The 25,283-nt window shown below is 39.5% G+C and overlaps 1 protein-coding gene across 10 annotated transcripts in view; it reads right to left on the bottom strand.

Annotated features, from left to right (window-relative positions):
• LOC105479093 (sperm associated antigen 17) overlaps positions 1-25,283 on the bottom strand; it is a 238,413-nt gene that overhangs the window by 14,405 nt on the left and 198,725 nt on the right. For all 10 annotated transcript variants that reach the window (XR_011617612.1, XR_985679.2, XR_985680.2 and 7 more), the window contains 10 exons: positions 25,157-25,202; positions 22,382-22,481; positions 22,111-22,158; positions 18,942-19,041; positions 18,069-18,171; positions 15,848-15,979; positions 7,955-8,091; positions 6,395-6,579; positions 4,607-4,667; positions 1,168-1,312 (listed from right to left, as the gene is read on the bottom strand). Coding sequence is in view for 7 of the 10 variants with exons in the window: in XM_071087029.1 (XP_070943130.1) it covers positions 1,168-1,312; positions 4,607-4,667; positions 6,395-6,579; positions 7,955-8,091; positions 15,848-15,979; positions 18,069-18,171; positions 18,942-19,041; positions 22,111-22,158; positions 22,382-22,481; positions 25,157-25,202 (1,057 nt within the window). In the remaining 3 variants the exon portion in view is untranslated. The remainder of the gene's footprint in view (positions 1-1,167; positions 1,313-4,606; positions 4,668-6,394; positions 6,580-7,954; positions 8,092-15,847; positions 15,980-18,068; positions 18,172-18,941; positions 19,042-22,110; positions 22,159-22,381; positions 22,482-25,156; positions 25,203-25,283) is intronic.

Here is a 25,283-nt window from a genome sequence, read left to right as displayed (position 1 = left end):
TCTAATATTACATATCCATGATTCATTACCTCAGCCCAAAACTTTGAAGTTGAACTCTATGTCCTCTTTCTTCCATCCATCAATGACTTCTACCTCAGATTTTGCAGTTTCCTTCCCCCACCATGTCTTTCATTCATATCCCTCTTTTATGTTGACTGTTCCCCCATTCCCACAGTTCTTGTGCTTACACATGGCCCATTCAGGTAGACTTCTAATGGTTCTTTTACACATCCAGTTGTTCCCCTTCAACATGTCCTGCACAATAACACTGGATTCATCTTAATAAGGATATGCTGATCATATCACCCACAGAGTCAGGAATCTGCAGTGGTTCACTGCTGCTTAAATAATAAAATCCAAGCCAAGGATTTAAGATCTTTCATAACTTGACTCCAACCTACTTTCCCACTATATTCCTAATACTCAAGCTCTTGGCAAGTTGAACTCCCTGCCAATCATCCCAAACACCTGGAACTTTCCTGTTGCCATGGTTTGTTCATTCTTTGTACTTAAAGTTCCTGTCAATCAAGTTTTCACATTCTATAAGATCCAGCTCAAATATCAAATAAATATAGAACTATAACACAGCAGCACACAGTTCATGCCACTGGAGAAAGTACAAAACAGAAATAAAATGTGAAGACTTTATTTCTGCTACTAGATTATATAATGCCTTTTAAGACAGGGTCCATTTATCCATTTTTATGTATGATAAACTATTTCATACAGTACCTTGGAGGTAATAGGTACTTGATATCTGTCTAATATCTGTGTGGCTGGAGACACTGATATGGAGGAATGCATGCATAATTCAGTGAATACCCAACCTTTATAATAAGAAGGTATCTCCTATCCTTCTATAAAATTACAATTTTTTGTGATACAGACTTGCCGTTTTGTTATTCTGTCTGATATTCCATAGATAGCCAATAACACTTACATTTATTCAGCTTGAAGTTACTGCACATATACTGTGTGTCAGGTATTTTTTTAGATTTGGCTAGGTGCTTTCAAAGATGGATGAAGATACCCTTTGTCTTAATAAATTTAACTCTGATTTTGAAGATAGAATTAATAAAGTAGAGATGCATTTTGACTTCCATGTTTTCCTCACTCGTGTAATTTCTGCACTATATATGATTACTCAAGTTGAACATTAAAGGATATTTGCTTCCACAGGTAGGAACAGAACCTCATGCTCAGTCATAATCTCGATATTGTGAGAGATGTGTGCTGATCCCCTGGCCCCATCCTCTCCAACAGCCATGGCAAATAACTCTATATTCAGTTCTGTCTGCAAACCAGCTGCCACCTATAAGACACAAGGTAGCTTTAGGACCAGACAACTCTCAGTTCAAACCTTGCTTTTAATATGAATTTGAGCAAGTTATTTAAACTCTCTTACCTTTGGTTTCTTCATCTATAAATTTTGCACTAATAAATGGTAGTTATTAAAAGCATTTAGCAGAATTACTTCATAATGAAGATAGAATTCCATTAAGTAAAGGGGACCCAGGGTAAATTGTTGAAGGTGCAAACCAGGTGCTATTTAGGAAAAAGTATAAGGAAGCTAAATGCCAGGTTATTGGAAGTAGAACTGAAGGCAAAATTTTGCAATACTCCTAATTGTGTTAGTTTTTGAATGTCGGTAGTGACTTTCAGTAGTGAAATCTGCAATAGGGGCTACTTCAGATAAAGATCAATTTAATCTAATATAAATATAAATCAGGAGGCTGAGGCAGGAGAATTGCTTGAACCCAGAAGGCGGAGGTTGCAGGGAGCCAAGATCGTGCCACTACACTCCAGTCTGGCGACAGAGCAAAACTCTGTCTCAAAAAATAAATAAATAAATAAAAAATAAAGAAAGAAAAAGAAAAAATTCACCTAACGGACTTGGTGACTATCATAACTTTCCTACCCTGTTTCTTGCAGGGGTGTCCACTATTTTGGCCTCCCTGGGCCACATTAGAAGAAGGATTGTCTTGGGTCACACACAAAATATACTAACAGTAACGACAGGTGATGAGCTTAAAAAAATCGCAAAACAATCTCATCATGTTTTAAGAAAGTCTAGGGATTTGTGTTGGGCTGCATTCAAAGCCGTCCCGGGCCATGGGTTGGAAAAACGTGACTTTAGGGTATTCCTAATGTAGGCTGCATAAAATAAGGAAGCCAGTAGAGGGAGACAAAATTAGTTGAAATGCCCAACTGCTTAGTTCTGAAAACCCATGGAAGAGGATTGTACCAACAAAGAAGAAACCTGATACAGAAGGAAGAAGGAACACAGCAAGGCACGGGCATCTTGCCTTGTTCCTTGAAAAGAACACTAGCCAGCAAAGAGAGAGCTATTTATGTTTCTAAGTTGCCTCTCCAGGAGGTGGGTTAAAAAGCAGACTTGGGAACTGTTATCTGGAAAAAAAATAAATCTGAAACGACTACATGAAAAGCAATTAGATACAAATGGAATGTTTTCTTCAATATAATTTTATAAATAGTAGAATGAAAAAGGTTTCCATTTTTTCAACAATGTATTTGTGAGCGTATGCATGCTGGAGGATATCCAGCAGCAGACCCTTCTCCTCCAAGTCCAGCAGTTGGAGCAGGGCTGGGTCATGATGAAATTCAGCATGAGGAGAGCTGGAACACAGCCATCATACAGGTTTGCCCAGGCTTTGAGCAGATTCATTTAGTGTTGGCAACTAACCAAGCCGAACAGTGGTTAGATTTACATATGGGAAGTCTACAGATTATATTTTTTGCCAGAGCCAAAACCTACTATCAAAGCCTGTTGTCAAACTAAAAAAACCTTATAGTATAGAGTGAGCTTCAAAGACTACATGCTGGGTTTTTAGGACCTATAACGGTTGATCCAACAGCTATTTTGGCTTTTGGCATAATCCCTACTTTAAATTAAAATGAGATTTGCTAACTTCCCAGAACAGTGGAAGAAGGGCTTGTTTTGATTTTTGTCTTTTGCCTTATGTTGTGAAGGTTCTGAAATCTTGACACAGTACAGTGGTGAATTACTTAAGGCCAGTACTTGTGAATTAGTGGATATTATCCCAAAATGTTTCTGTTTGGAGTTTCAGCCTGTATAATACTGTTTTCTGTAGAGCATATTACAGCTAGAAGGGGGCTAAGAAATAATCTGGTCTGAACTTTACAGATGAGGAAAACAAGGCTCAGAGCATTAACTGAACTGCTTGATGGCACAGTCGTGACAATAGGTCAACTGGCTTTGCGCTATCCCAAACCAACCCTTCTGTGTGAGCCTATGACTGGGGCTGCTTTAAGAGCTTCAGACTCAGGGAGCATTGGGTGCTTGTTAACAGGACTGGATCCTTCTGTGCACTGTTCTCATAGGCCTACGTGCTCTTCCCATCTGTGATGAGTGGGTCACGTGTCTGCCAGACCAACTCACTTCATTCTGTCACTGAATCACACCTCTCTCGAGTACCCACTATGTGCCTGGCTCTGTGAGCGTCTCGTGTGTCTTACTCATTTTTATCATCCTCTGTGCCCTGGCCACTTTCAATGGCATATGGGAGGAACTCAAAATTTGCTGAGTGAAGTATGAAGTAAAAGGCGTGTTAAAGCAGCCAGATGATGCACTGATAAAGACTTACAAATGTGACTATTATATTTTAGGATGAACTTATGTTTATATCATCCTATATTTCTGAAGTTATAATTTAAAGTGAGAATATGCTATTAATATGCATATTTTTTACTAAACATGCCATTTTGGAGGATGTATCAAAGTCAGAATAGGTTGACATTTTTTATTTTGTATTTTCAGAGATCTTTGGAGAAATGAGGCAACTTATGAGTTTAATAAATATGATTTCTTGGCTGGGTGTGGTGGTTCATGCATGGAATCCCGGCACTTTGAGAGGCCAAGGCAGGTGGATAACGAGGTCAAGAGTTCGAGACCAGCCTGACCAACATGGTGAAACCCTGTCTCTACTAAAAATACAAAAATTAGCCGGGCGTGGTGGCGTGCACCTGTAATCCCAGCTACTCAGGAGGCTGAGGGAGGAGAAGTGCCTGCACCCGGGAGGCAGAGGTTGCAGTGAGCTAAGATCATGCCATTGCACTCCAGCCTGGGCAACAGAGTGAGACTCGGTCTCAAAATAAAATAAATAAATAAACAAACAAACAAATATGATTTCTTAGTATAGCATTAAATAATATTCTCTGGCAAATACCAAGAGAGCAAATCAGATTTACATAAAATATAAAGAATGGAATAATTATTTTTCAGTTTGCATAAGGATTTACTTTTTAAAACGGTAGTTTTTATACAACAGTACGTAACTGTAATATTGGGACAAGTGAGGTGAGCTTCGGAATTGTTTCCATAGCTGGCAGTTTAACTCTGTTTATGCATAGGATCGGTCTCATGGTTACCACATGGAATGAATGCCATCAAGCCACATACTGTATCACTATCAGAAATCTTTTGCTTATGATATTAAAAACATTAGACTTATACATAGCTTAAAATGAATGGGCAGAATGATTTCAAAGCCCACTTCACTGGAAACCTATACATATTCATTTACATGCATGCAAGGACACACAATAGATGACATATAGGACTTACGGGTCCAGGTTTGTAAGTCACTTTCAGTCCTGTGCTGGGTGGGGGCTGCTTTACTTTAAACCTACAAGGCAGCAAGATGAAAATAAATTGATGCCATAATGAAAAACAGGAGCAATGAATAAGCTGGGATATTATAAAATAAGGAAGGTGTTAATACTTGCTACACAGGAGCCGGGGGTCCATACCATTAAAAAAACAACTTTAATATTCAATTGGGAGAAGAATCTGGGGCCCATTTCACAACTGCCTTTCCAACAGTTTTCATCAGCATAAAACGGGCTCCAACCTGAATTTCAACCCTTCGTTACTGGTTGCTGACGAGCAGCCCAGGCTTGGGCAGTGGGACTGTTTGGCTGTTGTGTGCATTTCAGCGTAGCTGCCAGCATGAACGCAAATGCTGGCAGCCGGGTCGTTAAGTTGAAGAATAAAGGCTCTTTTGGAAGGCAGTGGAGCATGGGAGCCAGCCTTGCTCTATCTTGGTATGGGGTTTGCATGTTTGAGGAGAGGAGAAACAGAAAGGCTCAGAAAATGTCGAAGAACTTGAAAAGCTCTGAGCTCACACATGGTGCTTATTGATCTCTCTCTCTTCCTGTGGTTTGTGGGTTCTGCTTGAAGGTTAAAGACCTGGAGTAAATTAAAATGCCAAGGAAAGCCTACCTCCACTCTGACCCCAACACTGCTTCTTCCTCCATCAACCTTGCTGTCTGCTCTATCGTGGCTGAATTAACAAGCTGAGGAGTGAAATCTCCAAAACTAAATTTTTATACTGGAGCGACAGGACCCGCACGAATGAGTTTTATTAGTTTGAGGTTGACTCTCTATTTCTCCCCACCCACCTTGTTGGCAACAACCTAAAAAATAATAATGTGTGATTTGGTGGCCTGAGTTCCACATCAGATTGCTTCTCAGGAAGCAAAGGTCATTCCTGAAGCTGGGGATTTGCCTCAACTGAACCAACTGAAATAGGACAGGGATCTTTCAAACTGGATGCTTCTATCATTTTGTTTTATCTGATTTCCAATCATCAATCAGAATCACAAACATTCGTGAAGGACTTACCAATGAACTCTGAAAATGACTGCAACTGAAATAAACATATATTCCATTTTAATGGAAGTAATACACATGCTTATGTTTAAGATAGAATAGTGTACATTTTGTACTTGGGAATGGTTTGGTAGAGGTCTATGGTTTATTGATCCAATGGAAAGGTTTGAAATTTCACACAAAACAAAGTATTAGTAAAGCAAGGCATATGGTGGGACTTAGGAGATCTGAAGTCTGGCCTCTGCTAACCTACAAGATGTTAAAACAAGTTACACAGTTTCTCCTTTTATAGTAGTCTCATAAGGTTTTCCCCTCCATTATGCAGAAACAATGTAATTAAAAGTGCTTTTCAGATCGTACTGTGCAAACAAACATCAGCTGGTATTATTATAGTTAGTAGATTTGAGAAAAAGACTTTCAATTATTGTGCATTAGTAGCTGTAACACTTGTACAACCTCCTCCTTTTTTTCCACTAGTGGAGATCAGGATGTGAGTTGCTTTTACCAAAGTATGAATAATGATGAATAGGAGGGCAAGGAAGTATCTACCATATAATTGGAACCCGATAAACACTCACTGATTTGTTGATGAATGAATAAGTGTGTAAATGACTGAATGAATCATGTGAAGATTCAAGGAGTAATTATAGTTCGGCCCAATAAACATTTACTGATGGAGGTGACCAAAGACAAGTCACAGGGTAGGGAAAGGTAGGCAGACCTTTGGTCCCTTGGCCTCACCTGCAGAAGTCCACTCCAACATTCTTGAGCTTTACAACTGTGGCATAGGTATGTCCTTCCTTAAGCACTCCAAACTTCACTGATGACGGGAGAAGATGGAACCCAAAAGGGGATGACTGTGCATTATTAATGGCGGCAGATGCAATAGAGGATGTGTTCACTTTTCCTCCAACAGAATCTTGCACCTTTGCATTAAGGAAAAATTAATAAAATGGTTCTATTTTGAGTTCCCAAGATTGGAAAAAAAAAAAAAAAAAAAAGGCCCTGTCACCAGAGGAAAATAACTTTTTGGTTGCTGGAGGAAATGAATGTTTATAGTCTCATGTAATCCTTACAACAGCCGTGTAAGGAGGTATTTTAGGCTTTCTTTCAAGGATAAGGAAGTCAAGTTCAGAGAACTGAAAGATAATTGTTCAAGTGGTAAGTAGCATAGCAAAGATTCAGACTCAAGTTTGCCTGATTCTAGAGTCTGTGCTCTTCCATCTGTGCCAGTGGTCATCAAACATTAGCTTCCATCAGAATCTCCTGGAGGACTCATTAATAATAATACACAGATTGTTGACTTTACCCCCAGAGTTTTTCATTCTGTTGGTTGGGGGCAGGGCCCAAGAATTTGCATTTATAACAAGTTCTTAGTGTTGGCAATGCTGCTGGTCAGACAACAACACTTTAAGAACCATTGGTCTGTGCCCTTATTATTCCTCACACTAGCAGCGCTGACATCTTCTCAGAGTTTGTTAGAACTGCAGAACCCCATGCCCTACACCAGACCTAGTGAGTCAGAATCTGAATTTTAATAAGATCCTGAGGTAATCCATAGGCGCATTAAAGTTTGAGACGTACTGTAATTTTGTCAGTTATATATAACAATAAATTCTGTGATGGAGATGAACACAGTGTGCCACGGAAGAAAAAAAAGACAATTATCAAAACTGGTGGACTCCAGAAGGTTTCCCAATAGAACTGGGTGGAATCTTAATCTTAGAGGCTCTGAGGAAGGAAGGAGCTTGGTATTTTTAAAGAATGAAATCTCCAATGACTGAATTATAGTGAGTTTGACTTAGGGTGAGGGCGAAGAAGCAAATGGGGCCTTGTCCTCATGTTAAGTCATTTGGATTTTATTCTAAGAGTCATGGCAATGGTGGCCATGATTCCTTTAGCCAGTAGTAGTATGCTGGTAAACTGGCTGTCTGAAAACAATTCTGATTTCTAGTGTTTACCAATTTTATGGTGCAAGTACTCCCAGCACGGCTGATTTCAAGCTATCAGTGGTTTGATAACTGGCTCATAAAATTTCTCCCAGGAGCCTGTATGAGCCAGCTCCATCAAAGCACTGCCTGTGTTTACATGTGTGAGATGTAAGTTTAAAGAGCTTCATGGTGAGATCAATAGCAATATCAATACGGTCAATAGCAGTACACAGTGGCTGGAAACTAATAACTTCAATGAATCAGAATTACATAAAATCTACAAAAGGAGCAGGATTGAAAAAAATAAAAAATAAAGAATTACATCAAATGCTGATTGGCTGTGGGGAATTTGTTCCCATGTTTGTTTTACCTTTGCAAGAGGTTGAGACTTAGGCTTGGAACTCAGCAAATAATGAGGCAACTTCACTTTTTCTCTTCTTGCTTGTCCCGCAACATCCTGCAGCAAGGACTGGGTTGGAATTTTCACAGGCTCATGAGATTCTTGTTCTGTTAGAGAGAAAGCTTAAATTATGCCACATGGACATTTTATTCAAACACCTTGGAAGTAATATCAGAGTATATAAGAACATAAACCAACTTGGAAACTTTTCTTCTTTGCTTTTCAAAGAGCTTATTTATTTTTATTTATTTTATTTAATTTCAATTTTTCTTTTAGATTTACTGCAGGTTTGTTACAAGGGTATAATGCATGATCACACTGCCCAAATAGTGAATATAGTACGCATTAGGATGTTTTTCAGCCTGCCTCCTCCCTTCCTGTCTCCTTTCGGAGTCCCCGCTGTCTCGTTCCTCTCTTTATGCCCACAAGTATCCAAGATGTAGCTTCTACCCAAGTGAGAACATGTGATTTTGGATTTTCTGTTTCTGCATTAATTTGCTTAGAATAATGGCTTGTAGCTGCATTCATGTTGGTGCAAAGAACATGATTTCATTCTTTTTCATGGCTGCATAATATTCCATGGTGTACATGTACTACATTTAAAAAATCCAATCCATCATTGATGGGCACCTAGGTTGGTTCCACATCTTTGCTATCGTGAACATTACTGCAGTGAACATGTGAGTGTATGTGTCTTTTTGATAGAAATATTTCTTTTTCTTTGGCTGTATATCTAGTAATGGGATTGCTGGGTCAAATTGCAGTTCTGTTTTTAGTTTAAAGAGCTTATTTAAAAGGAGAAAAGTCTTCTGTTAATTCTTGCCTTTTCATTTTACAAAGTGATTTTACATACATGACCTAATACTGGTCCTCACACAACCCTATAAGGTGGGCAGTACAGATGCTATTAGCATCCATTTTTTAATAAATGAGAAGAATAAGTTTCTAAGAAGTCAAGCGGCTTGCCTAGGATGAACTGAATTATACCCAGGTCTTCAAGGTTCCGTCTACTAATTCAACAATATATAATACAATACAACATTAACTCTGAAAGATTTCTTGAAACTAATGAGTAAAACAAAATCCCAATAATTTTGATTCTACTACTATATTTATAGTTTTAAAAAGTGTTTAGTAAGTATAGATAAATTAAGTCATAAAATTAAATCTTCAAATCACTAAATTCGGTGACTTGTTCTTTTCCTCAGTTACATGAGGGAATGAGCAAGTGTAGGAAATCCATGCAGCAGTAGCTGTGTGTCTTTGTTCCACAGATCCAGGAGGTGGAAATAAGAATGGTATTTTAGATCATGGTAGTTAAAAATCCTTTCCTGCATTCAAATCAGGAAGAGAGGAAGAGGAAGGGGACTAATATTTGAGTGTCCACGATCTGCAGGTGAGTGCCACACATGTTTTTATACCTGAATGAGGGGGCTCTGGCAGTTATAATCTTGGACTGCTCAGCATTCTTCCCATCCTCCATCTCTATGCAAACTCCTGCCACACACATCTGGTGCCAGGACATCCCTCGTCCCAACCATGAGGAGCAAAGCCCAGTCAATGAGGTCCCATCCCTGGATATTTCCACTGAAGCGGACAGCGATAACCCCATCTTACATACTAGGTTATGGATCTGGAAGAATCAGAATCTTAGGCCTTTATGGTCATGATCTTTGCCACATGGAAATAACCTGTCCTTTGTAGGAGAGGATAAAACCAAACAAGAACAAGTAGGGATGGGTCATGGTGGAGGCAGGGAGGATATGGAGAGAAATAGGCATTCAGACGACACGAATACTTTCCTGGAAAGCCAGAGAACCTGAAGCCAAATGCCCCTGGGCTAGCACCACAGCCACACAGCCACTTTTCTGTGGTTTGCTTCTGGTCACCAATAAATTTCCTTTTTCGTTGTTGTCGTTCAAGTGAATTTGAATTTAAGTTCTCATGGCTGTAAACTGAAAAGTCCTAACTAATATAGTTGCAGTGTCTTTTTTTTGTTTGTTTACCAAAGGAAACAGAGGATCAGAGGATTAAATAACTTGTCCAAGAAACTATAATGAGGGTCAGGGCTGGGATGTGGACCTAAGTGTGTTGGAGCCACAAGGAACATGCTCCTTTTACTACTCGGTGTGTCCCAAACCCATTCGTGTATCACAGTCTCCTGGGCTGCTTTTGGAAGAATAGAGATTTCCAGTCCACATGCCAGTAAAGCCCTATTCCTGACCAAACAGAATCAGAATCTCTGGGAATGGAACTCAGTGATCAGTGTTTTAATGTATTTATTCCCTTTGATCACCATTCTCTGCATAGGCAACCATTCCAGTAGCTTGGTACAGTTTTGGTTCATATCCTTGCCATATGTGTATTACTGCTTTGTGTGCATGCATGTATCAGTCTAATAAGTACTAATTTGTTGCTCATACTATTATTATTAATAGTAAATATGGTATGGAGTTTATCATGAGCTGGGCACTGTGCTAAGTATTTTACATACATTAACTAATTTAATTCTCACAGCCTTGTGATGTATATAGCATTATTTCCCCTTTACAGAAGAGAAACAGGAAGAGATAAAGGGTTTAAATAATGTGCCCAGTGTTCATAGCTATTACACAAGGAGCCCGGATGTGAACCCAGATAGAGCCTGTACTCTTAGCTCTGCTCTGTACTAGACTGACTCCCATAAAACATGCAGATTATTATTCCACTGAGCCTGCCTAGGGCTTCTCCAGAGATCGGGATCATGGGGCAGGGAGTCCTTGAGGGTCTCGGAGCAGTGGCTAATTACCAGCTGAGGTGCTTTAATATTTGAACAACTGGTACAATCCAACTAGTGCGTTCATCTCAATATTACTGCTGGACCTGAGCCGACTGAAGAACCAGTAGTGGTTCCTTGTTACCATGCTGAGGAAGGCTGGATTATTTAATCACAATTATTTACTTCCCCTTTGAGGATGGCTTCCCTGTAGGTGGAGTGTATTTCTCTGCTCCATTGACTTTGAGCTTGGCCACGGGACTTGCTTTAACCAACAAATGTGTCTGTGGATGGCAGTGTGTGCCAGGCTGAGCAGAGGCTGTGAAGTGCAGCATGTGTTTCTGCTGGTCTCTCCTGAGCTTTGACCCTCTGCTGTGAGGACGGCTTGCCCAGCGTGGTGGCTCCTTGGCTCCTACAGTGTGGCATTCCTGGAATACACCTGAACCTTACCTGCAGCCGGAGGTGTGCTGGTGAATGGTTAACAACCACCTCTCCCAGGATAAACTGCCCTGGTTTGTGCCAGTCTGGGGCAGAGCTGCCATGGACATCCACAGGCCAACAGACTGGCTGTTCTAGGCCACTACAGGATTTGGCGGTGCTTCCATGCAGTATTATCACAGTGAGCACTGAACCCACGTTTTATTTTGCAAGTCCAAACCTTCTCTAGCTGACTCTATTGTATTTTCTGGACATCACCTTGTATTAGTACCAGATAAAAACACTCTTATCTACTTACACTGATTTCCTGTTCATTTCTCCCTTTAAGCTTTTGAACACATTCATTTTATTTTAAATAAAATATTCAGGCGGGGTGTGGTGAATCATGCCTATAATCCTAGCACTTTGGGAGGCCGAGGCGGGCGGATCACCTGAGGTCAGGAGTTTGAGACCAGACTGGCCAACACAGTGAAACCCCATCTCTACTAAAAATACAAAAAAAAAAAAAAAAAAAAATTAGCTGGCATGATGGTGGGCGCCTGTAATACCAGCTACTTAGGAGGCTGAGGCAGGAGACTCGCTGGAACCCGGGAGGTGGAGGTTGCAGTGAGCCAAGATCGTGCCACTGCACTCTAGCCTGGGCGACAGAGCAAGACTCCCTCTCAAAAAAAGAATTAATAAATAAAATAAATATTCTTTTCTCTTCCCTACATCGGGAATGTAGTATAATATAATATAGAGAATAAGGAGTCTTGAAACTCATTCTAACCCTAGCTCAGTCACAAATCTGCTGTATGATTTTAGATGTCGCTTGAACAGGTTTCAGTTTCCTCAGGTAAAATGAGGGTTGTTGCAGGCAATTCACCTCTTAAATCTTAAAATCTATGAAATTCTGTTTATTTTTCAAGACCATCCCTTCCATAAAGCTTTCTCCATTGCTTTGTGTTAATTCCTTCCTACTCTGAATTTCTTTAAACTTTTTATATCAAAATTTAATTTTCCATTTACAGTGGAGTCATATTATTGTCCCTTCTCTCAAGTACCTCGGTACCTGGGAGTGCAGTAGGTGTTTCAAACAATTTATTTCTCCTCTTTCAAAGCTTTGTTTCTTTGAAGCTTGTGCTATCAGACTATATTAGTTACTACTTCTCCAAGTGGTTGTTATTTACTGACCACTCTCAACCATTCCCTTTATTTACTGGTGATTTTAACACCTGAGAGGGTCTCCCACTTTGTTTTTCCTGATGACATCACCTGGATGATCCATCCAACACCCTATCTTATCTGATTCTTGATCACGCCGTTTCTTTATCTTTTCCACCTCACAAAGTCTCATGGCCACATTTTTTACCTTGCCAACCCCGATGATTTTACCATTTCAAACTCTGTTTCCAGCACCCTTTCTGGATTACCACCTCCTATTCTTCTAGCTTATTATTCTGTCATATCCAGCAGGCAATTATTTGACCTCACTGAGGTCTCTCACCAACACTACCACCTTACACAAGCAGTCCCTCCCTTCTTGTTTTGCTTTCCTGCTTATCTGGAAGAGATTTGATGCTCTATCATTATATCCACTCCTTTGCATTCAGACTAGAATTCCCTCATCCATCTTCCCCATACCAAACCTATCAACCTGCTTGAAAATGTATCCCTACTCTCTCTCTTCTCTCCTGTCACTATGGAGGAGGTGACCCTATTCATATCTAAGGTTAATTCTGTCACTCAAAGTTTTCCCCAGATGCCATGTTCTTCCATCTTCTTTAGGATCTTGCGGTCTTGCACCTTAGGTGCCCCTTTCTCTGGCATCATCAAGTTCTCCCTGGTATGGAATTATCATCATTTGCAAATCAATAGGCTCTAGTATGCTTAATCTTTAGAAAAATATCTCTTCCTTGACTACATATTCCTCTTTTATCTGCAATCCTATTTCTTTAGTCTTTTAAGCAAAACTCTAGGGTAAAGCTGTGTAGTCTTGTGCTGCCACCATTCTATTACCCACTTTACTTAGGCTTCAACCCCCTCCATGCTCTGAAACTGCCCTTGTTAAGTTCACCAGTGATCTCCATCTTGTTCAACCCCACCTTCCTTCCTCACCTTGCTTGACCTTTCAGGGGCATTTGATACACTCAAAACACTCAGTGATTTCACACTCCTGTTATTCTGCTATACCTTACTGGCTGCTGCTCCTTTTCCTTTCCCTTTCCCTTTCCCTTTCCCTTTCCCTTTCCCTTTCCCTTTCCCTTTCCCTCCCCTCCCCCCCCCCCTCCTCTCCTCTCCTCTTCTCTTTTCTTTTCAGAAGGAGTTTCGCTCTTGTTGCCCAGGCTGGAGTGCAATGGCGTGAAATCGGCTCACTGCAACCTCTACCTCCCGGGCTCAAGTGATTCTCCTGCCTCAGCCTCCCGAGTAGCTGGGATCACAGGTGCGTGCCACCATGCCTGGCTAATTTTTTGTATTTTTAGTAGAAACAGGATTTCACCATGTTAGCCAGGCTGGTCTCAAACTCCTGATCTCAGAGATCTGCCCGCCTTGGCCTCCCTAAGTGCTGGGATTACAGGTGTGAGCCACCGTGCCTGGCCTACTGGCTTCTTCTTAATGGCCTTTACTGGCTCTTCCTCCGCCTGACTTTTACCTTCTAGAGTTTGCCTCAGGACAGCCATTCTCAAGGCATGAACCTATATCAGCAACATCAGTGCCACGTGCGAACTCATCAAAACTACAAATTCTCAGCCTCACAATCGGTTTAACCCAAGAATCATCCTTGATTCCTCTTTTTGTCTCACTCCTGCATCCTCTTGAGCAGCAAATTCTATTGGCTCCACCCTCATGATATAGTTCCTATTAATTTCCTTCTCACCATTCCCACTTCACCCGTCATAGCCCAGGTCTTTAGCAACTGTCACATGTGCCACTTCAGTTGCTTCTTCCTTGCTTGCTCATTTTCTCACTCCTCCCTTTCCTTGCCACGAGTGGTTATCCTCACAGAGTGATCTTTTAAAAATAAGTTAGCCATATAACTACCCTGCTCAAAACCTTCCACTGATGTTAGAATAAAACTGCACTGAGAAGTACTACATGATCTCATCTCTGCCCCTCTGTCTGAGCTCATCTCCTTCTACTTTTTCCATTGCTCATTTTGTTCTAGCTACATGCCTCCTTAATGTTTCTTCCCCTCAGGACCTTCATACTTGCTATTCTCACTACATGAACTATTCCTCTCTCCTAATCTTTGCAGGGTTAACTCCTTCTTGTACTTGTCTCAACTCAACTATTTTTTCACAGAGAGGCCTTCTAATCTCCTAATGGGATGTTGTCCCTCTCCCCAAGTCACTATCCATACATTGTACTGTTTTATTATGTCATAATATTTATTACAACCTGAATTTATCTGAGTTATTTATTTGTTTACATATTGTCTACATTTGCCCATAATATGTGAGAGGTCTAGCTCCATCAGACATGGGAGGGGTCTCATCACTGTTGTACATCCATGCCTAGAACAATGCCTAGCACACAGTAGGCATTGAGTAATTATCCACTGAACGAATAAAACTTGTAGGAGAGAAGTTTAAGTCAGAAACGCAAAAGTCTTGTATGGGGTAAATCCTTTTTCTTTTTTCTTTTTCTTTTTCTTTTTCTTTTTTTTTAAGATAGAGTCTCACTCTGTTGCCTAGGCTGGAGTGCAGTGGCACGATCTCAGCTCATTGGAACCTCTGCCTCCCAGATTCAAGCGATTCTCCGCCTCAGCCTCCTCAGTAGCTCGCATTACAGGCACGCGCCACCATGCCCAGCTAATTTTTGTATTTTTAGTAGATACAGGGTTTCACCATGTTGGCCAGTGGTCTTGCACTCCCGACCTCAAGTGATCTGTCCGCCTCGGCCTCACAAAGTGCTGGGATTACAGGCATGAGTCACAGTGCCTGGCCAGGTAAATCTTTTAATTCACCCTTAAATGTGGCAAAATACTTGCTCTATAAGAGATAACTGAAACCCATCTGTAGATTCCCATCTCACATTAAGCATGGAACATGCCCACAGGAACCAAGTGGTGGCAAAATTATCTACACAATGCAAATTACTCTCTCTATCTCTCTTTTGTGACCAACTATATTTAGTTGAATTATCTTAGCGAAATCAGCATGATGTGACTCTATTGTAACTAGATATAATCCTGTATTATTCTGTATTTCAATTTCAATTTCTGCTAGTCCAGTAAGATTATGTGCTATGTAAGATAGAGACTACATCTTATGTTTTTCTTCTAGCACCTGCAGGACCAAGAAAGTACTGAGATAACAGGTAAATCTAAGTACCAAATTTTTGACTACTCAAGAAAAGCTGTCAGGTGTTGTCTGATCTTCAATAAATCATACAAGTTCTTAGATAATTAAAAGGGAAAAATTAAGTAAAAATGAAATAAAATAACATCAAAAAATATTGCTTTATGTTTCTTTCCTTCAATCTGGAACTTTCAGTCATTCTCAAAAATGTTATTTAAGATACTTTGATGTATTAAGAAGCTTTGCAAAGCTGTGTAGCCCCAGGATCTGTGACCCTCTCAATTTTTTTCTGTAACTCTCAACCACGCTTCCTAGTGCCATCTCCCATATGCCAAAAAGGCATAATGTTCAGTTTCAAGACACAATAAGATAAAAAAATGACTGCCATACCTTCAGGAGATTTTGTTAAATTTTCAGTTTGGTTCTGAGTAGGGAAATCCTTCTTAGCCGCAGAAATATCTGGTTTTGGAAGGCTAGCCACACTTGAGGACTTCTGTTCTGAAACCTTACGTGGCTCGAAATCTAGAAAACCCGAAATGAACCTTACAAAGTGATATTTTGTACAATGATATAATGACTACTACTGTTTGTATGAACAAACATTGAACAAGGTGTTTTACAATGAACAAGGTACCTTTTCTCCCACTCTCTTTAGAAAGACTAAATATAAGAAAGCCATTAAGAGGCAGGGATTCTTAAAATATGATATAATGTTTGCCATTAACAAACAGGAAGGTATATGCAAAGTTCGCACTCCCTAGGAGCTAGCTGGTTCTTTATGGGTATTATGACCAAATAGTAGTTGTCACCTTGTTGTGTTACGTAGAAGAGGCCAAGTAATTTGATTCTACTTTTACCTGGCAATGGCAACTGAGATGTGATCTTTTTTTAAAGTTTCCAAACTTAAATTCATTCATTACTGTGAAAACGTAGCTCTTTGTTAAACGTATCTCTTTAAGAAATAGGTACAATAGGAAATAAATTTTAAAGAAATCTATCTAGGATTGAGGAGGCAAATACATTTCAATCTGTGTGTGTGCCAACCCCGGTTGAATAGTCCTGGCTGCCTCAAGTACTGTGCGGAAAAGACTTCCGCAGTCTCACTCCATTTCAAGAGGAGAATAAGCAGTGCTTGGTTCATGTTGACTGCCCAGGCTGCAGGAGGTCTGAGAGGCAGCACATGAGCCACCAATTTCTGATCCCTGATTTCTCCCCATCACATTTATACATCATTGTTCCAGCTTAATCTTTGGTTTACCAATTCTGTCGTAATTAGATGTTTCTATTGGCTGTGTTCATTATAGACAGCTGAACTTCAAGTATCGTACTGTACAGTAGAAAATTCCTCTATCTGGGTATTTTAACTACTCAGTTTACCAGAGAGAAACACTAAATTTTATTTCATCCCTAAATTCTTCAGCATGCGGCTCCTGAAAATGAAGACATTCTCCTACATATTCACAGTACCATCATCATACCCAAGAAATTAACAGTAATTTAACAATGTCCTCTCTTACACAGTCTCCTAATCAAACTTGTGCAGTTTCTCCAAAATATCTTTTACAGCTGTTTTTTCCTCAACCAAAGATCTAATCAAAGCTTAGGTTTCACATTAGTTTTTATATCACTTTAGTCTGTTTCAGTTTAGAACAATCATCCCATCTTTTTTGTTTTAGATATTGATTTTTGAAGAGGCTAGGCTGGTAGTCTTACAGAATGTCTACATTTTGGTAGACATTTGTCTCTGTTTCCTCTTGATTAGATTCTGGTTAAGTATTTTTGGCAAGAATTCTCTATAGGATTGTATTAGTCGGTTTTCACACTGGTTATAAAGACATATCCAAGACTGGGTATGTCTATAGGAAAAGGTTTAATGGACTCCCAGTTCCACGTAGCTGGGGAGGCCTCACAATCACGGTGGAAGGCAAGGAGGAGCAAGTCATGTCTTACATAAATGGCAGCAGGAAAATAGACAGCGAGCTTGTGCAGGGGAACTCCCCCTTATAAACCCATCAGATCTCATGAGACTTATTCACTATCACGAGAACAACATGGGAAAGACCTGCCCCCATGATTCAATTACCTCCCACCAGGTACCTCCCACAATACTTGGGAATTCAAGATGAGGTTTGGGTGGGGACAAAGCCAGACCATATCAAGAATCTATGCACTTCGTGTTGCATCACACGAGAACTCACTCACTGCTAGGTTGTCTCATTGTTGGTAGGAGTTTGATGACTTAGTTAAGGTAGAAAATGCTCAATGTCTCCATTGTAAAGATACATTTTCCTCCTTATAATTTGTAAGTAATATGTGGGTTGATATTTTGAGATCTTATGAATGTCTTGTTCCCCAATGAACTTTCATTACTCCCCTGCTTTTTAAATTAGTCGGGTCTCCTAAATGCATTTAGGCCAATTTTAAGCATACAGGATGAAAACAAAATGTTATTTACATCTTAGTTTTCTCATATAACTCAGCCAGATCTGTAATATGCACGTCACTGTAGGCTATGGCATCAGCTATCAGTGGTTATGTCCTAAGAGGCCGCTGTCAGGTATTATTCAGTTATGGACATTTAAGAGGAGTATGTGCTATGCTAACATATTACCTAGATTAAGATCAGATGTATCTTGAACAGCCATTTCATTTGCATCTTCATTTTTCTTTGTAAAAGGAGGCAGTTTTTTGGAAAGACTGTCCAGATGATTAAACTGAAAGGAAAAAAAACCTTATTTTAGACTTATACACGGCTGAAATTCAACTGTTACAAATATGTTAAACTGATAAGCAATAATGAAAACATATTTTTAATGCCCTGAAAATAAAGTTTACAAACTGAAATTCTATAAGAGACTGATTAACCCAATTCTAGCTTTTGTTAACTAGTCATAATTTCCCATAATTTCTTCTGAAATTTTCACAGAAATGCAGGGTGTTCTGAACACATGAAAATATTCACTTTGCTTCAGGGTTTTAATGAACTTTTGGCCAGCGAGGGGAAGGTCAGGGCTGTGGTCCTACAGTTAAGCTGAAATAGAACAGGAGAAGAGCGTTCTCCCTCCCTGAGCTTCCAAGAACTCACGATCTCTTAGTGCTATCTTAGCAGCTGATGGGTGAGGAAATTTTAACTGAATAAAAACTTCAAAATGGGTTATCAGAGGAGGGTCAATGATAGGAAAGATTCTGCCTAAAAAGGCTTAACATAGATGGGAGAGAGTGATTAACAGAGACACTGAAAGGCAGGATCAGGGAGTGAGAGTAATGCATTGTAGAGAACTTCTATTTAGGTGCAAGACCTGACATTAGTCTTCCCTATCACATGCTTGTGAGAATATGGATTTGAAGGGTGTAGGTTAGTCAGTCAGGTCGATGCAGGAAAGAATTAAACAGCATCAGGAAAGATAGATTACATAATAACATATGCAACATATCAACTTTTATAAAAACTTTTATTAGATTATTGTTCATTATAGTCAATTACCTGAGACTGATATAACTGGTGCAATTCAGACTTAAAAAAGGGTGGTACTCTGTGGTTCTTAATATCCATTAGATAATTTTGTGTTGTCTCAATTTCCTTCCTGGTTGATGTTTCCGTAATGATGCAAAAGAAGACATGGAACATTTTAAAGTGTTATTTGTTTGTGCTTTAGCTCTAAATCCCACAACAGTGAATGCAATCACTAACAATAAAACTGATAAGAATTAATTTGTTAGATATTTTTTGTCAAATTGTTTTGGTTCATTCTCTCTTCTTTTAGAATCAGTCACATTTCTTACTTCAAAAATCAGACTCTCATGTAAGATAGGAAATAATGATACCGGATGTTAGTTTGATTTTGTAGTTGGTCTCAAAAGGCTAAAAATCACATAGCCCTGTAATGGTTAAACTTCTTGAGGTTTTTCAATTCTCTGAGGTTTAAATGACAGCTAGAGTCTACTGGTTTTCATAATTTCAGTAGCAGTAGTAACAAAAAAACTTAAACCAAAAACAAAATCTTGAGGTATGATTTGTGAATAATGTGGTCAGTGGTTATAGAGTTAAATAAAAGCAATCGTGATAGTCCTGTTTTCCAATAGCAGAACCCCTATGTTGGGGAGACATTATGTAGGGAAAGCCAAAGAGATGTAAACGGAAGTCATTGGGTAAGTCCAGGAGCTTTTAGAGAGGGCTGACTCAGCTGGGAGACTTTTCCTTGTCCTTGCCTTGTGTCTTTCCCAGCTTCCTGAAATATGAATGTAATGCCTGGGGCTGCAGCAATCATTTTGCAACTAGGAAGTAAGCTTGAGAATGAAAATGATATACTAAGAATGATGGAACAGATAAAAAGAAGGAATCTGAATTCCTGATGATGTTGTGGTGCTTCCTACCATGAACTGCCCATCTCTGACTTCTTTCACATTAGGAAAATAAGCCCCTTTTTAATATGAGCACGGATTTGGAGGTTGTCTGTTAAATGTAGTTGAACTAAATCCTCCCTGAAATAGTTTTCATTTTTAAGTGCTTATTGCACTTAAAAAGCTTAAGTTTTGCAAAATATTTTACATTTAATCTTACAATAACCCTGTGAGTTACTACTTTTGTCCTCATTTTATGAGTTGAAAAACCAAAGTATAGAGAAGTTAAGTAACCTGTTCCAAATCACATTACCAATAAAGGGTGGAATCTAAATTAAAACCCAGGTTGCTTGCCTCCAAACCCATGATCTTGACAACTGCACATGCTAGTCAGCCGTCAGTCCCCCAGTGTGAGAGCTAAAAGAGACCTGCTATGGGTCTGCTATGGACTGCTATTTGGTAGTCCAATTAGCCTCTGTTTATTGATGAGCAAACTGAACTCCTGAAGTAAATGTTACTGAAGTGAAACAAGCAGCCAGCATCAGACATTCTGTAAGTAATCAAATTGTAACTGATTGGATCTGTGACCAGTGCTCTTATACTAGTTGACCTGTCTGGAAGTACCAGACAGGCATGATCAAAATACAACTTTACTTCAACTTTCACTTCCCATTAAAAGTTTCTTATCTCTACTGCGTCACTGGATTCACTCGCCGATCTATGGCAGTCTGGTTGCTGCCCACCACTCTCTTAAACTTATTCTCACAAAAGAAACTAATCAACCTTGTAACTGATAAACCCAAATTTCTTTTTTCATTCCCATTTCTAATTCTTCTAAATCATCTGACATTTGCTGACCAGCTTCTATTTCCTTGAAACTTGCTCTTTCCTTGACCCAGGTCATTTTCCACATTGCCAACACTTGTCTTTCTGTGACACTCATCTAATTATATGCTTTACTCTTCTTCTTCAAAAAACTTTCACTGGCTTGCCATTATATACCTATAAGTTAAAACTTGAAATTGTTAATGTTTCAAAATTTAATAAATTTCTATAGATAATACAAGCGTATGTACACAGTTTAATGAACACTCAAGAGTACATAATAATGAAGTCTCTATCTCATCCTATCCCCCATCTCTCAATCTCCTTCCTCTCAGGCAATCGTGGTCTCTTGGAGAAGCTCTTAGGGATATTCTGATAATAATGGGCTTCAGGGCACATTACCTTAAAATATGGCAGCTTGACACACTGAATATTTTCAGCTGAAGGAATGTGAGAAAATGGCAGAAGCAGGAAGGTTACTCTCACCTTCCCTCTGCCCTTCTTCCCTGAAGCAGGACATAAAACCTAGAAACGATTTTCTGCCCTTCCCCTGAAGCAGCTCATAAGACCCTCTTATGAGAGATGCCCTTGCAATACCTGCAGGAAAGGAGCATCCTTATCTCTGAAGACACAGATGCACAGAGAGGAATATGAGCAACAGACCTTGCCTCAGTCCCCCAGCTTATTACCATTAGATTGTGCTTTTTTGCCCTATCATATTTCTCCATGAGTGTCCATTCTTCATGAAACCTAGCATAAAGACACTCAGGTATAGCCATTTATTTGAGTCTTCATTTCCTTATGAAGACTGTCATGTCATGTAAAACTTAAGCTATCCTCCCTGCAGACAGTATATCCCTTCTAGTTTGACCTCGAATAGGGGAGGTGACCCATGAGGCTTAAAGTCTTATCTCAGCACTCCCCTAACACATTTCACAAGACAACCCTGACATGTTTATGAAGAAACATATTAATCCTGAAGTCATCCTGAAGAGGAGCCATGCAAATGTGTACAATAGATAGTATCATATGTACCGCTACATACTCAACAACTATATCCGGCTTCTTTTCTCTATGACAAACGAGCTGGAGTTGAAATCCCCACCTAGGACTAAAAGGAAACCAAACCATATAACGCTTAGAGCACATTCCTCCTGTGAATTATAAGAACCTTGAAAGTTTATGATTGTGTTCTGCATTAAAGTTCCAGAATATTTATTGGTATATTAGAATCGCCAAAAGCACAGAGAAGGCCTGGACAGCTTTCTTGCTTAGGAGAGGAAGAGGATCTATCTAATGGTCAAATGGGTTTCCTCAAGAGACAGTGGCGTCGTCACATAAAGCTGAATGACCACTTGGTAGACATGTTGCTGAAGAGAGTCAAATAACATCTGGGTGCCTGGTAGGACATTTTGGCCTATCCCATTCTCAGAGTCTATTACTCTGGGCTCTTTCAGGTGCTTATGTGCATTTTGGGGTAGAATTACCTCGTCTTGTCTATCTTTTCTTTCCAGCATTTTGAGGATGCTGTGTGCCTATGTAAAAGGAAAGGAAAGTATGGTGAAAAGGGACAATGATTTCAGCTTAAAAACAAAACCAAAAACCCTCACCACTATATGATGAATTGTTAATAGTATGGGAGATGAAGGGCTGTGAATTCATTGATGTAGTCACCAAAAGTTATAGCACCTGCATATTCCATTTCCTCAATCACTGCATGCCTAATACTAATTAGAACACATTATTGAATTAACTTACCTCCATTTCTTTTCAAAGAAATCTTTCCTAAATGTGTCTGATGGACATTTTGGAGGCGTAGCCAAAGATTGCTTGAATAAATCAGTGAGGTGAGCTGCAACTTTAAACACAGATGTATTTAACTTTTATCCCCACTTCTTCATAGGACAACACACAATCAGTGCACAATTACTCATTTGAGATACCTGTTAAGAGACTATATTTAATCTATCAAGAGTTTACTAGGATTTACATGACCAAGTTGTAATACAACCGTAAACTAGACTACTTTTATGAAATATCCTACCAGAAAACACGCAACTTACAGTCAAAATGTAAAATGCAGTGATATCTCCTTTATCCCATATTATTAGGGGAAGTGGTATTCTGCTTAACTGAATTTCCTCATATCTGAGGCAGCAAACCTTAAAACAAATTAACCATGATATTAAAATGGTTTTTCCGAATATTTTCCTGCTTCCTGAATCTAAGAACATGAATATAAGACAATGGTTGTTCAACAATTTAGACAGCAATTCTCAGTTTATTCACAAAACATGATCTCGATGGGATGTCAACGGGAGATTAAAAGAAGGAAAATATTGTCATGTTTCATGGTTACATGAGCTTGGGAAACACTGATTTATACAAGGTTAAATAGGTTTCACTACTTTTCTGCATCTTTAATTAATTAATGTACATGTGACTCTCTAAGAAAATAAGACAATATGAAGCATTATACAAACTTCTTTGAACATGAAACTCATTTTTGGTGGGGCCTTCTCATAGATGAGTGCTTTAGGAAATACTATGGGGGAATGTTGATTTAGGATCATTTAAATTAATATGTCAGGGACAGCTATAAGTATGCAACAACTGTTTATTTCCTGGAACTGTTTGTTTAAAAAAATACGTTAGTTTTTACTTCACTTTTGGAAAACCTATGTGTTTTCCTTGTTGTGCCTGTTCACTTGTCCCAGAGGTTAAAAATTCAAAAGCTACAGGGTAGCGTTGCCAGATAAAGTATAGGGACCCTGGTTAAATTTGCATTTCAAATAAACGACTTTTTAGTATAAGTATATCCCAGGCTTCTGGGGACACACTGTGTCTTAGCCTGCTTTGTGTTGCTATAAAATAATACCCGAGGCTGTGTAATTCATAAAGAAAAGATATTTCTTTGGCTCACAATTCTTCAGGCTGTACAAGAAGCATGGTGCTGGCATCTGCTTCTGGTGAGGGCGTTAGGCTACTTCACTCATGGCAGTGGGGGAAGGGGAGCTGGTATGTATAGATATCACATCATGAAAAAGGAAGCAACAGAGAGAGGGGAGACTCCAGACTCATTTTACCAACCAGCTCTCATGGCAACTAATAGAGTGGGAATTCACTCACCTCACCAAGAGGGCAGAAAGTACCAAGCCATTCATGAGGGATCCACCCCAACGACCCAAATGCCTCCCATTAGGCCCCACCTCCCTCTAACATTTGGGATCAAATTTCTTTTCTTTTCTTTTCTTTTGTTTGGAGACAGGGCCTTGTGCTGTTGCCCAGGCTGGAGTGCAGTGGCATGATCACTGCTCATTGCAATCACCACCTACCAGGCGAAAGATATCCTCCCGCCTCAGCCTCCAGAGTAGTTGGAACCGCAGGCATGCACCACCACACCCGACTAATTTGTTTTTTGTATTTTCTGTAGAGATGGGGTTTCACCATGTTGCCCAGGCTGGACTCCAACTCCTAGTCTCAAGAGATCCACCCACTTTGGCCTCCCGAAGTGCTAGGATTACAGGCAAGAGCCACCAGTCCCGGCCTGGGGATCAAATTTCAGCATGCGATTTAAAGGGGTCAAACATCCAAACTAGAGTGTACTTATACTAACAAAAATTATTATTTGTCATTCATCTAAAATTTAACTAGGCCTTCTCTATTTTTATTCACTAAATCTGGCCACCCAACTACAGGAGTTGTCCAGGGTAAAAGAGTGACCACAGAGTATAGGGACAGGGAGACATAAGGGGTTGTGATGGACTCCTGTTATGCTCATTCTAAAGAAGCAGCTGCCAGTTATCTTTAGCCAAACTTACTATGTAACAATGTGAGATTTCAAGAGGAAAAAGTCTGGATAAAGAACAACAACAACAACAACAAAAACAACTGTACAAGCCCACATTGTGGAGGATACTCAGAACCTATCTGTGGGATGAATGAAGCCCATAGCTGCCAGTTTATGATTTTTGCCATATGGCCAACAAAACAAAATCCCACCAAATTCTCTACTGCTTGTTTGCTGTGAGCTATGAAACCATCTAGCCACATTTGTTAGGGCTGTGTACATATACCCCCAAATGAATACTCTTTGAATGAGATCTAAGAGTAAACTACTTGCACTACATACAGTGTAAAACAGTGCAAGGCTTTGTTGATAACAGTGTAGTTGCTCAAAAGTTCTGTGTGTGGGAGGGCAGGCTGTTGGTTGGTTGACGGTTTCCTTCCTATATCTTCATTATAGCTGAGGCTAACATAAAAGTCAAATGTCAACATTTTTCACTTAATGGATGACAGTTAAAGATGAATGAGAGAAAATTATGGTTTTCTAGGATCTCAAAGCTCAGGCAGAACAATACATGCAGAATGATTTACAAAAATAAACCACCACAACACAACATGGCCAATACAAGAATGGAGACAGGTACATGGTGTCTTGTTAGCAGATAACAGAATGACTGATAAGTGTATTTAAGATGATTCCTTTGAAATTTGTAAATATACTGCAGAAGAATATTAAATGCAACTCACCTTCAGTAACATGACTTTTTGTAGTTTCCTCCATTTTAGGGAAAGACTGAAATGAAGATAGAATTACTTAATGGCGATGATTATATTACTTACAAGACTTACTTTGTTTAGAAACATTCTCTCAAGT

The sequence above is a fragment of the Macaca nemestrina genome, chromosome 1 (assembly GCF_043159975.1).
Source record: "Macaca nemestrina isolate mMacNem1 chromosome 1, mMacNem.hap1, whole genome shotgun sequence".
Lineage (NCBI taxonomy): Eukaryota > Metazoa > Chordata > Mammalia > Primates > Cercopithecidae > Macaca > Macaca nemestrina.
The sequence above is the reverse complement of the archived record's forward strand: the minus strand, read 5'-3'. Positions and strand labels throughout refer to the sequence as shown.